General features: G+C 41.3%; 1 protein-coding gene across 2 annotated transcripts in view; it reads left to right on the top strand.

Moving 5' to 3' along the window:
- Positions 1 to 9,878, top strand: part of LOC127813846 (uncharacterized) — a 75,202-nt gene extending 65,324 nt beyond the window's left edge. Inside the window, exons 8-9 of one of the 2 annotated variants that reach the window (XM_052354938.1) lie at positions 8,979 to 9,068; positions 9,696 to 9,878. In XM_052354938.1, the coding sequence (XP_052210898.1) occupies positions 8,979 to 9,068; positions 9,696 to 9,746 (141 nt within the window). In that variant the 3' untranslated portion in view covers positions 9,747 to 9,878. The remainder of the gene's footprint in view (positions 1 to 8,978; positions 9,069 to 9,695) is intronic. The other variant, XM_052354937.1, reaches the window with a different exon arrangement.
- The last annotated feature ends 4,341 nt before the right edge of the window (positions 9,879 to 14,219 follow it).

Here is a 14,219-nt window from a genome sequence, read left to right as displayed (position 1 = left end):
ACCGAATTCATGGATAATTCAATCACCTCTCCCCCATATCCCAACCCTTCATCGCCCCCCTGCACTGCTTCTTCTTCTGTCGCAACCTCGCCCATTTCTTCGTCATAGATCATCAACACTTGGAGCTCCTTGTTCTTGCACCTATGGCCAATCGAGTATTTCTCATCACAACGAAAGCAAAGGCCCTTCTCCTGCCTTGCCTTCCACTCAGCCTCACTAAGCTTCTTGAAAGGTAAGTTGCCACCATTTCTAGCGGGGTGAAACCTAGGGCCTGGCTGATTTACGGACTTTTGGGAGGAACCCAAACTCTTCGCTGGAATCGGTGACATCCGACTCGCGATTACGGTTGTTGTGGAATAACCGCTCCTGGTTGCCCGATGGCAATTCTGAAGAGCTACGTTCTTATCCTCAATGTTTTGGGCCACCACCATAATTCGATCGAGCCCCCGTGGTTGTAAGACCCTAATCTTAGCTCTTATCTCTGGGTTGAGGCCGTTGAGGAATTGGCCCTCCAAAAACGCCTCAGGAACATTAGGCACTGCCGCGGCCATGGTCTCAAACTTCAAGCGGTACTCCTTCACCGATCCCTCCTGCCGAAGAGCTAAGAAACGCTCCTCTAACGACCCCTCCTGGGTGGGGCGAAACCGCCCCCGAATTCCTTGCTTCAAGCCTTCCCAGCTCCGAATTCCTCTTCGCCTTGTCTCCCATTGAAACCAAGACAGTACTGCTGCTTAGAAACACAGGGCTGCAGATTCTATCTTCTCCTCGTCCGTTAGTTGGTTAACAGCAAAATACCTTTCGGCTCGAAAGATCCACTCATCCGGATTTTCTCCTTCGAAAATGGGCATCTCCAATCGTCTTCCACTTAAGTCCGACCGGTACTCGCCCCAGCTATTGCTACTGAGAAGTTGATGGGCAGTTCCAATTATATCTCTTGGTCCAAGGCGGTTGAACTATGGTGTATGGGTCAAGGCTTACAGGATCATCTAACTACCAAGGCCGAGAATGTGACCACAAATAAACCTGAGTGGTAGAGAGCTGATGCTCTGTTGTGCAATCTCCTGTGGCTGTCAATTGATCCCTCTCTTCATCCAATCAATACTAACTATACCACGTGCTGTGAATTATTGCTCAGGCCAAGGCGTTATACACTAATGACATTCAACGCCTATAATCAGTGGTGTCTAATCTGCTTAGTTTACGACAACAGGGTTTGACTCTTCCTGATTTTCTTGGTCGGATGGCCTCTATTAAAGCTGAATTTAACTCCTTGTTACCTGCTGGTAAGACTACTGCAGATGATCTAGCTCAGCGGGATAAGTTCTTCATGGTATGTACTCTTGCTGCCATTGGTCCTGAGCTTGCTCCTATTTGTGATCAGATTCTTGCTAGTCCTACTGTACCTACTATGGGTGAAGTGTATTCTCATCTTCTTCGGGTTTCATCTGTTCCTACAGTGCCTCCGTCTTCTGCAGGTGATCATTCAGTCATGGCTTCGCAGGTTCAGAGTAGTGGTGAACAAGGCGGAGATCGTGGTAATCGGGGCAAACGCCCCAAGTGTAACTATTGTCACAAGTGGGGGCATACTAAGGAACAGTGTTATAAGTTGCATGGCCGCCCTCCTCGTGTTAATGTTGCTCATGCTGATGGTTCTCGATCTGAGTCATTTGATGGTCATCCACCGCAATCTGTCCTTCTCACTAGGGCTGACTATGATGAGTATCTCAAATATAAGACGTCCCAGCAAACCTCATCCACAGTTGCTTCTGTCGCCCACTCTAGTGATTCCACTGCCTGTCTGGCTCAGTCATCCTCTTTGAGACCATAGGTCCTGGACTCAGGTGCTTCTAATCATATCTCTGGTAATCCTCATTTGTTCTCTCGTTTTACTAATTCTATTTCTTTACCTTCTGTAACATTAGCCAATGGGTCCAAAGCAGTTGCTAAAGCTATTGGCACTGCCAAACCCTTACTTTCTCTGCCTTTAGATTATGTCATTTATCTTCCTCATTGTCCCTTTAATCTTGTCTCTGTTAGTTAACTTACGCGTGCCTTAAATTGTTCTATCACCTTTGATGATCATTCTGTTACTATCCAGGATCGCGGTACGGGACAGATGATTGGCGTCGGATGTGAGTCGTAGGGTCTCTATCATCTCAACCTTCCCGCATCGCCTATTGCTTGCTCGATGACTGAGTCTCCTGCTCTTCTCCACAATCGTTTGGGACATCCTAGTTTGGCTAAGTTTCAGAAGATGATCCCCAGTTTATCTAGTTTGTCGTCTTTTCATTGTGAGTCTTGTCAACTTGGAAAACAATCTCGCACTTCTTTTCCAAACCGTGTCAATAATTGGGCTATGTCCCCGTTTTTTTTAGTTCATTCCGATGTCTGGGGTCCTAGTCGTGTCGTGTCTATTTTGGGTTTTCAATATTTTGTAACGTTTATCGATAATTATTCTCGTTGCACATGGTTATATTTAATGAAAAATCTTTTTGAGTTATTCTCAATTTTTGAATCATTTTGTGCTGAAATCAAAACGTAATTTCATACCTCTGTCCAAGTATTGCGCAATGACAATGCCACTGAGTATTTTTCTATTCCCTTTACTACCTTTATGTCTTCTCAGAGGATCTTGCATCAGTCGTCTTGTGCATATACACCACAGCAGAATGGGGTTGCTGAGCGTAAAAACAAACATTTGATTGAAATTGCTCGCACTCTTATTCTGCATCATCATGTCCCCTTTCGCTTTTGGGCCGAGGCTGTCCTTGCTGCTTGCTATCTCATTAACAGGATGCCCTCATCGGTTCTTCAGCACCAGATTCCTCAGTCTCTTGTTTCCTGATCAACCATTATATGTTCTTCCTCCCCATGTCTTTGGTTGCACTTGTTTTGTCCATAACCTATCTCCCAATCAATAAAACGTGTGAGAATACCGCTTCCCTTTCTCCCTTTTTACACATAAACTTGTAAATTGATATAAAAAAATAAATGAAAAATGATGTCTCATGATTTGTTAAATTTGAAAACCTCATTCTTATTTAGTTTTTTTCAATAATTTCTTTTTTAATAGGTTATGTTTTTTATGCTTATAAAAGTTTATACTTTTGATGTCATTTATATGCGCTTCACTTTACTTAAGTGTATGCTTCGTTTTGCACTTTGTGCTTAATCTCTATAGGCCTTCTATGCTCAAGTGTGCTTAGTGCTTTTCAAAACACCATCTTGGCCTAATGTTTGCACGGAGAAGCCTTTAAGGCTTTGGTTAAAAGATCTTTGACAATTGCTTCATCAACAGGGATAGGCAACTCATGGACGAGTTGCCTAGCAGTTTTTTTTTTTTTTTTTCTGTAAGTGAGAGATTCATAGAACACAAACCAAAGCTGAAACGGTTACAAGCCAAGGCCAAGGCATACCCCGTACTAAACAAAATCCAAAGGCATGAACATAACAACGATCACCCACTGGACCAAAAGAAGAAAAATAAGCTAAAAATAAGAAAAACATAGGAAGAAGCAAAATAAAAGACAATATGTACAAAAAATAAACAGAAGCCTGGCAGTGATCGAAAGCAACAATCCATCTCAGAAGAACAAGCCTGTTGTACTAATCACGAGCAGGAAAACTGCAAACGAAGCAAGCCCCAACTGGAGAGGCAGCATCGAACACAAGGCATCGAAGGGACTGGGCCTAAACAAGATCACAAAAGCCAGCCTCCAGCAACAAGCAAACAACAACTCAATGGTGAGGGAGAACCTGGTCCCTCAGAAGACGCCAAATATGACAAAGAGCATAACTCTGAATAGACAGTCTGAGTTGGAGAGTCGTCAAATGGGCCCACATAGCGCACTAAATCTAATGAGCCAACTGAGAGGCAGATCTCTCCTGATCACGGAAGCACCTGTTATTGCGCTCCCTCCAAATGAAATACACCACAACATGAAGCACTAGTCTATTCGCCACCTGCCACGGACCCTTGCCACTCCATCTCGCAGTAGCCCAAAGCACTCCAGAATCCCATCGACACCAAGGCTAATTGAATTTCTTTGATCTGCGGAAGAATGTCATCACCTCTCTGGAATAAGGGCACTCGAAGAAGAGGTGACTATGTCTCTCCGCATTCATCTTGCAAAGGAAACATCTATTCGGAAAAGACAAAAAATGGTTAATACGATCAAGTGTAGAAAGACGCTCCCGAATTGCTAACCACAAAATAAAAGAATGAGCTGGAATACACTCCGACGACCACATGAGCCTATGCCAATGTACCCGGGGGCGCTGATCCTAGAAGTCCTTAAGAGCATTCCTAACCAAAAAAACACCATTCGCAGCTAGGAGCCAAAAATTCTCATCCCGGCGTTAAACGCGGGGGAGACTAGGAAGGTGATTCCTAATAAGATCGTAAGCCAGACAGGGGAAAATGTCAGGCCAATTCCAAGAGCCATTCTCAATGAAATCAAAGACCTTGGCCAAGGTATGGATGCCTAATTGTCGAGGCAATTGGCAAGAAAACCGATCAATAAGTACACCCAAAGGGTGCCATTGATCATGCCAAAGGAACACGCTACGACCATCATCAATTTTCCACCCCACTCTAGATCACACAACTCCCCTGAGGGAGAGCAACTTTCTCCAGTACCATGGACAAGCGTATGGCACTTTAAGGAGCCAAAAGCATGCCCCCTTAACTCGATAGGTATGCACCCGCTTCACCCAAAATGACTCCCCATTACCTGAGAGCAAGCGCGAAATAAGCTTGGCGACAAGGGCTTGATTCCAGACATAGAGAGGCTTGAGACCCAGACCCCCTTGCACCTTTGGGCAACAAATCTCCCACCAAGCCACTTTAGCTCTATGGGGGTCAGCATCATCACCACTCCATAAGAAATTACAAATTGATTGCTCAATCTCATGGATCACCCATTTTGACAAAATAAACACAGAGGCCCAGTACACATAGATAATGGAAAGAACATAATGAGTTAACTGAAGGCGGCCCCCAAAGAAGAGCAATCTACTCCGCCAAGAGCAAATCTTATTCTTAACCTTATCATTGATAGGCTGGCAATCCCCATAAGATAACTTGGTGGAAAGAAGAGGCATCCCCAGGTATCACATAGGCAGCACACCTCTCTGGAAACCCACAACAGTCAAAATATTCTCCCTTAAGGACTCATCTCTACAAGAGACTAAGCAATTGCTTTTTAAGGCATTGGCTTTGAGGCCAGACAAACTAGAGAATCTCTCCAAGCAAGATTTCAAGATACCCACCGAAGTAGGATCACCATGGGAGAACAAAAGGAGATCATCTGCAAACATGAGCATCACCAGCCGAGTCTGCTCGCATTTCTAGTGAAACTGAAAATCTAGAGACCTTGTTTGATGGCTAACAATGCCATGCAGAATCTGCATCACAAGGATGAAGAGATAAAGAGATAGAGGGTCCCCTTACCTAAGGCCCCGACCACCAGGAAGAATCCGTTTAACTGCCCATTGATTTTAATGGAATAACGGGGAGTAGTGACACACTCGCGGATCCAGCAACAAAACTACGGAGGGAAATTCATAAGATGAAGGACAGTCAAGAGAAAATCCCACTCCACAGTGTCATAAGCTTTAGCTAGGTCTACTTTCATCGCACATCAAGGAGGCCTCTTGTGAAGGTGATATTGGAACACAAGCTCCTGGGTGAGCAAGATGTTATCCCCAATCGAACACCCAGGCACGAATGTTGCCTGTGCCTCATTCACAAGACCAGAAAGCACGGGTTTGATACTTTTGGCTAAAATCTTGTTAATGACTTTATACAAGACGTTGCAATAAGAAATAGGCCTAAACTGGGACGGCGACTCGGGGTGAGGGACCTTAGGAACCAGACTAATGATAGTCGCATTCATCTGCCCTAAAAGACGGCCTGAGGAGAAGAAGCTCCTGACAGCCTCCACCATGTCAGGCCCCACAATCCCCAAGCTCTCTTGAAGAATTTAACAGTAAATTTGTTCGGCCTAGGGGCTTTATCATCCCCTATGCTGAACAAGGCTCTTTGAATTTCCTCCAATGAGACCTCAGCAATAAGGCCCCCCCACTAATCCCATGACAAGCGTTTGTCAATAAAAGGGGCAATCTCTTTAGGGGACACAAGGGCTGAACGGGCATTGTGACCAAAGCGGTTTTGGAAGTAGGAAACCATACATCTCGCCACATCTTCTTTAGAATCCACAATAGATCCATATTCTTTTTGGAGGCTATGGATATAGTGATTATTTCGCCGAGCTAACATGGACTAGAAGAAGAAGCGAGAACAGCGGTCCCCCTCCGCAAACCACCTTATCCGAGCTCTGAGGCGAAAATAATTAGATTCCTACACCAGATCCGCTAAATAATCTCTATTAAGATCGAGCTCCCGCTGGCGAAGATTAGGATCATGAGGGTTATCCTGCATTTTTCACTGAATTCTGTGCAAACTATCTTGGAGGGACAAAACAAGGTCAGAGACATGACCACTCAACTTATTAAGAGTCTTCATAGCTCCTTTAACCACCTTAAGTTTTTGGACAACTCGAGACATAAGGACCTCGGGAAGCCACCTGCTCCAACTGTCAGCCACCTTATCAAGAAAAAGAGGATGGTCAGCAAGGTGGTTGAGGAACCTAGAAGGGCTACCATTATTCCGAGAAGAACCAGATAAGAAAACCACGGCAGGGCTGTGATAAGAGATTCTTGGTTTAGGGTTTAGGGGCAGTTACTTTGGAACATGAAGGAGTGCTTAGGGTTGCTCATCCAATCGAACGGGAGAGCTGGGAGTAACAACGGGAGACTTACCCCGAGAAAACTTAAGAGATTTGAGCATTTACATGTTTCAACCCCTTAAGTTTCTCAACACCCTCCGCTTCTTGCTCGGCAACCCTATGGTTAAAGGATCAATCTAGTTCCCAACTCCACGGAGTAAGGATATTGAATTTGTGTCCTTGCTCACTCGACCCAACGAAGAAGTACCTCTCCTTCCACTTTTTCAGAGAGGAAGGGTTATCTACAGTGAATTTTCTATGAGGGATAGCCAAGGAGAACCTATGCTTAGCCTTGTCATTGCTGGAAACATCTTACCAAAAAGTCAAGCACTAGGAGTTATGCATCCAGCTCGACGACAAAGAATAAAGGAAACCAAGTTCCTTCACCCATTTGGAGTTAGCTGGGAAGGGCACAAATTGATCATGGAGAAGACTTGAGCCACGAGCTCAACTAAGGGGAGTCCTGGCTCGAGTTGCAATGTGTGTTCGTACACTACTAGACTACCCCTTAATCCCATGGGGGCATTGTACTAGTAACCCCTCTGGGGAATGTGATACTTTTTCACCAAGGGCTCTATGTGCCCCCCCCCCGGGTCAAACTCAAGCAAGCTTGAGTTAGATCCTCGACAAAGTAGCTAGTTCAGATACTTCATCCTCACCACTTGCTTGGTCAGACATGCTGAGCTCAGGAGTCGTGTCTCCTAGGTCAATTAGGTGGGAAGACATACTGATCCAAGCCACTTCCCCTTCCATGTCATCTGCCTTATGTCTTTTTAGAGGTTAGTTGGAAGGATCAAAAGATGAGTTGGACCAAGCTTTTGAGCTCTCAACAATCATTGAGCTGGAGACAAGATTTTGAGAATTGGTAGTGGAGGAAGACATACTGATCCAAGAGGAAGGGGATGGACAACTAACCGAACACAAAGAGAGAAACTAACCGAGCTAAACTACAAAGAAACTTGTTGCACGCAAGCGCTCTTTAGGAATTGGGAGAAGACAAGTAAAACACCCTTGGGGCCAAGCGGGTTTTGTATAGGTTTGCACCATTCTAACTTTAGGTTGTCCAAAAGAGGGCACCATTATGACATCAAGTCAAAAAGACAGCATGGGAAGTTGCAGGTTGCCAAAATATGACCCTTCAAGTACTAATTGAGCAGTCATTGGAAGGAGATAAGCTATAACATTGAATGACAAGCTCATGATTATCAAGTTGTGCTACTCCTTGAACTGAATAGACAGGACAGTTTGAGGAGAAAGGGGGGGGGGGGGGGGGGGGGGGGGGTTAAGTGAGAGAACACTTGAAAGGAAATTAGTAAACTACCTTTGGGAGCGACAAATTACAGGCCGCCACATGTCCCTATCCTAAGTAGTAAGGCATCAAAACTTGTCCTCTTATCAAAGTGACAAGTCAACAGGATTCAACTCTCGGATCTCAATCTTGAAATCCGACATCTATCTAAGAGATTCACTATTATCTCAATTCAGCCTAATGAATCCTTTGTCAGCTCGAAATAGTCAAGATCGAGAATCTCATAAATAACTTCAAGTATCTCGGCTTGCCCCACCTAGATAAGGGCTAGAACTCCCACAAGTAAAACATTTAACTCATAGTGCTTACTGCATACTAGTTGCTCATATCTCCTACTAACTTGAGCGCCAGAAGCTAAGCTGGGGGAATTAGCCTTGTTCTCTCTTGCAGGTACTCATACCAAGGCTAACTTGTGGTGATTGGTCCCCAGCATCATCATTGCGATTTTATATGATAATAACCAAAAAAGGGGCGCACACAGGGCTTTTGCTTTTGCAAGGGTTGTGTTAGGATTGTTCCTATAGTCTCTCTTGCTTTGCAAATTAGTCATGTGACTCGTGTCCACAAATCAAACACAACCTTATAATCATATAGAAGCAACTTTACCACTCATTGGGAAACTTTTGCCCAAGTTTCTTATTTTAAAATCTCAATTTTATCAAATCACCTCCTAAACTTTGAAACCTGTTACAATCTTATGCTGTCGTCAAATTTCAATTAAAGTCATGTTCAAACCATTAGTTTGTGTGCTTTTACGTGACTATTCAAAATTCACGTGAGCACACCTGAGTTACGACCAACAGTTTGGATCATATATCTAATTTTATACGATAATACTGAAATGAATTACCAATCTTTGTGGCCTTATGATTTGTATACAGAATGTGGAACTCTTCTTGAAGCCCTTAGATTTGCATCCAGTGCTGAGCAAGACAATAATTGACAAATTTGCTGCCGTAGGAATACTCCAGGTCTACTTCTTCTCTGTACTCTACCTTGGCAGAAGTTCCTAGTTAATTGAAATTTTAGGATCATGTTGTGATTGACCATTTGAATCCCGACTGAAACCAAAAATTAAGGGCTGTTTAGCGATGGAAAATGATTTTTAATTTTTTATTCCCAATTTTTTTTAATAAAATTTCTAATTTTCTTTTTTATAGAAAATTGGAAAATTTTATTTAGAACTTACAAATACAGAAAACTAATTTGCAATTTATAAGAATAGAACATTTGTTTGAAGAAAGGAGAGACGTTTAATTTCTTTGTGTAACTTATCAGAAAGGGAGATGGAGATGATTTAGGGAAAAGTTTTAGAAAATTGCATTTTTCAAATCACCAAATTAATAAGGAAAACTTAGAAAATCTATTTTAGGAGTTTTCCAAATTTAGTTCAATTCACCCTTTTCAGATCTTCATTTCCTATTTGAACAAGTTTCAAATTTTCTGCTTTTATAGAGTAATTTTCTAGAAACTGGGTTGTTTTTCACAACTAAACAGCTCTTATTATTATTATATTTTTTTTTGTGTGTTTTTTCTTTTTGAGAAAGAACCAAAAATTAATGTTGGTAACGCCTAGTGATGCTCTTTCTTCCTTGCAGGGTTACCTGGATTATGTGAACAGAAGTATTGAGTTGAAAAGAGCAGGGTGACCTCTTCCTAGATGGTGTATCTCTTGTTTTTTCCTCTTTTTTTTTTTTTCTTTTGTGGGGGGGGGGGGGGGGGGGTTATTGAATTGACAGTGGTAAAATAGCCCACCAAAGCATTGGCCAGAACATTATGAAAGGCCTTGTTAACTACAGGTTTTTATTTATTTGATGAATTCAATTTTTTAAAGATGCGTTTAACTCGATATTTTTTGCTTGATTATGGTGTATGTGAATGTCATGCTAGTAGTGTTATATATAAAACGAAGCACTTGAAAAGAAAGAAACAAAATCATAGAGATTAGAGTTCATTTGTTTATAATGTGTCTAGTGATTCAAAATGAATTAATTGTTTATCCCCAATAATGGTTTTAAGTGCTGATTCACCCCTCATCATAATTCTGAAGTCTTGGATGTAAGTCCTTTTCTATGGACATTCTTATTTTTTTTTACATATAAAAAATGATGAATTAATTGCCTGTCAATAAGGATTCATTTTTCTAATTTTTGCAAGTATGAAGTCGCACAGTAGCATCGGGGGTGTTATGTGATGATAAAATTTCATTAAAATTGAAAGGAAAATTCTATAGAATGACTATAAGACCAGTTTTGTTGTACAGCTCAGAATATTAGACAGTCAAATACTAACATAAGTAAAAGACGAGTGTAGCGAAGATGAGGATGTTAAGATGGATGTGCGGCCATACAAGAAAAGATAAAATTAGAAATGAAGTTATTTGTAATAAGATAGGAATAGTGCCAATAGAGGAGAAGATGAGAGAGACTAGACTAAGATGGTTTGGTCATGTGAGAAGGAGATCAAGAGACGCTCTTGTGAGGAGAGTTGATGAAATGAAACAATTAATCAAAAAAAGAGGTAGAGGCAGACCTAAAAAGACTTTGAGGGAGACATTAAAGTTTGATATGAAGTGTATGGATCTTAATGAAGATATGATAAAAGATAGAAATACATGAAGTCTAGAATTCATGTAGCCGATTCCACGTAATGAGATAAAGGGTGGATATGTTGTTGTTATGAAGTTGCACAGTAAGGATGGCAAAATTATCTATCTATACTCTCAAAATCTCGTGGGGATCTGTCCCAACAAACAGGGTGAATAAGGAGAAGTTTCTTACTCCATAGGGACGAGTATGGGGAGAAATTTATACCCAATGCCCATTGGCGAGTACAAGGCAAGGACAGGTTTTGTGGTATCTGCTTGGGGAATACATGCCCCATTCTCGTTAACCCATAATAATTAAATAATATATAATATATATTTTTTAATATCATATTTTCATCTAATAATCATTTTAATTAAAGTTAAACTTTTAACTTTGTAAAGACTCGACATCTCGTCTTTTCCTTCCCCAATCTAGCAATCCTCAACCCCAAGCCTAGAGATGGGAAATGGGCGGGCCAGCCCGCATCCCGCTTAGCCCACTCATTTGGTGGGCCGGGCTGAATTTGGCCCACAAGAGACACGGGCTGGGCCAAGAAAATAAAAATTTGGGCCCGGCACAACCCTATGACCCTTAATAAATGGGCCAAAGTGGGTCGGGCCGGCCCGTGGACCTATTGGGTAGGGCCGGCCCATGGGCCTGGCTATTTGGGCCGGCCCATGAGCCATTTATTTTTAATTTTTTTATATATAATTTTTTAAATATATTTTTTTATTTTTTCTCAAATGTAACTAATATTTTTTAAAATATGTTTATTAATGTTTACTTATAATTTTGATATTTGTAAAATTATGATGTTTACAATAAACATTATGTTTACAAAAATTACACTAAAATTATGTTTACAAACATAATAAACATTATGTTTACAAACATAATTATGTTTACAAGAAACATAATTTTTAATTATTATGTTTATAATTATTAAATACAAACATAGTTTTTAAATTTTTTTTTTATTTTTTGGTGGGTCGGGCCGGGCCATTTTAGCGGGCCAGTTGGTAGGCCGGCCCACGAGCCATTCTGGTGGGCCGAGCCGGGCCGCAGGCCACGTTGCTGGCCCGGCACGGCCATCGTTTTGCTAGGCGAGTCAGCCCGGCCCGTTTGCTACAGTAACGAGTCGGGCCGGGCCAGGCTATGAGACGGGCCGGCACATGGGCCGCCCGGCCCATTTCCCATCTCTACCCAAGCCCAACGAACAACTTCTCATGACCTTCTCCAACTCTCTTTCTTGATGACTGTCGCTCACTTTGCCAAGAAAATGTTGCTCATTTTCCAGAGGTTGAGGCACTCATCCCATCTTCTCTTTCCTTGACCACAACGATTTCGCGTCTTCTCTAGTCTCTAATGCATTTGTGATAGTTGTGGTCACCACTCTTGCCACCATAGCCCACCATCTCTAGTCCTCCCTTTCCTTTATGAAAGATTACCTGGGGGTGGAGAAATCGGGTGTTTTGACTATCTTTACAAATGATGAAAATATTTTAAGAATTTATGATATTGTAAAGTGAATAGAAAAAACAAGAATGCATGTACAAAAATTTTCATAAGAGATAATTTGATAGAATTCATTTGTGAAAATATTAATAAGAGGAAGTATGCTTTTAGGAAAGAATATTTAAGAAACTTTTTTGTATAAAGAGAGATCAGTTTCTAACATATGAAATAAATGTATGCATAAATGTATTTACAGATGGATTTGAAAAGCTTATATGTATGTAATAAAAAACTGTTTTTGAAAGACTTTGAGCATGCAATAAAAACTATTTTACAAAAGATTAATTATCATTAAAATATCATCTAAATACATAGTATAGGCAGGCTCGGCCCTGAGCCAGGGTGGTCAGTGCGATCGCCCTGGGCCCATTATTCAGGGGGGGGTCCAAAATGATTTTAGTAAATATTATATTATATTATTATAATTATTAATTAATTTAATATTTTAAAAAAAAAAAAAACCCTGAATGTGTAACACCCCAAATTTCTTGAGCGTGTTATAATTTAGAATTTCAGGAATATAAAAACTTTTCATATCACAATAGCTGTCATACATCATACAATATCCTAAAAATCCTAATTTTCATCTTCTCAGCTTAACAAACCCAATAATTGAATAGTTAAGACAGGCGTTAAAATCTGGAATGCGGAAACTAAATCGAACCTGATATAGTTCTCAACCATAATACTTTATTTATCGTAAAATTGTTCAAGATGTCTACAAAATATATTACATGGACATCATCAAGTGATAACTGAACATCTTAAACATATCCAAAATTATATAGGTTCGCACAAAAATATGCTAATCATGCTATAGATAGTAATTTAAGCTAATTCTTCAGCTACCTCATTTCCCTTAGAGCCGCTCGTCGAACCTAGAACGTCGAATATTCCAGGAACATAGTCCAATTAGAATATGAATCTTCTAGTGAGAAACTCTAAAAACAGTTTATATCGATGCATGATCAGGTATAAAATATATGAGAAGACAACGAAAACTACTCTGAAGTGCCTCGTGAACACATCAGCCTCCTCCAACGAGAGCTTTCTTAATGGCGAACGCATAGCGCCTCTCGGGAGGTCCCTAACCATGTCACTTTGGCCCGACTTCATAGCACTCATGCAAGCATCACATCCGTTGTTCCTTAGGCTCACAGTCTTCCCCACAAGAGCTTTCTCGATGGCGCACGCATAGCGCCTCTCGGGGGATATCCGACTCTTACTCTCGGTCAATAACAAATAGGTACAACAGTATGGCCACACGAATTTTATAAATGCAACAATTAAAAAGTCAATAGCATATATTTTTCAGAAAAACACATTTCATATATGCAACATGATTTCACGTAAAAGAATAACAAGAGTTTATGTATAAGAACTTCACAAAACACGTCTCATACAATAGAAGTCTCTCATAAGAGAATAAAAAATATGATTTGGAGTATAGGAGTCTCACCTTATTGGTTTATCTCTTGGACGGTATAATTTCACAGCAAACGGCTAAGGTTTTTGCAGAAAACATGCGTTTCGGTAAACTTAACCTCAAATATTTTTACATAAGGTTGAGGGGCATTAAAGTAGGTACAAAACTGGAAAATTTGAAGGAAAATGGGTCCCTCACGCGCCCCAGGAAGGTGACTCACGCGCCTTCACGCGTAGCCACTTTCGGCGCGTGTATCTCACGCGTTGCTACTAGATTTCGGACAGGATTGCGTTTTTTTCGTATTTCAGCCATATCTCCCTCGTTTTAACTCCGATTCAACCCCCTTTGAACCTACGCGACCCTCTCTTCCCCCTCTACAGGATTATAAAAAAAAAATAGGACTTACCTCACTTTTTTTTTGACTGATTTTGGCGAAATCTGACAAAGGCTCGCAACTCTGACGAGGCTCGTTCTCCCTGGCTTCTCCTTCGATTTATTCCCCCCTTCTTGCCGAACTTCCTCCTCTCTCTCTAGAGCAAGCTCCTCCTCTTAGAGTGCCTCAACTCTCAAACTTGGTTGGAATGATTTGAGAA

The sequence above is a fragment of the Diospyros lotus genome, chromosome 12, assembly GCF_014633365.1.
Source record: "Diospyros lotus cultivar Yz01 chromosome 12, ASM1463336v1, whole genome shotgun sequence".
Lineage (NCBI taxonomy): Eukaryota > Viridiplantae > Streptophyta > Magnoliopsida > Ericales > Ebenaceae > Diospyros > Diospyros lotus.
The sequence above is the reverse complement of the archived record's forward strand: the minus strand, read 5'-3'. Positions and strand labels throughout refer to the sequence as shown.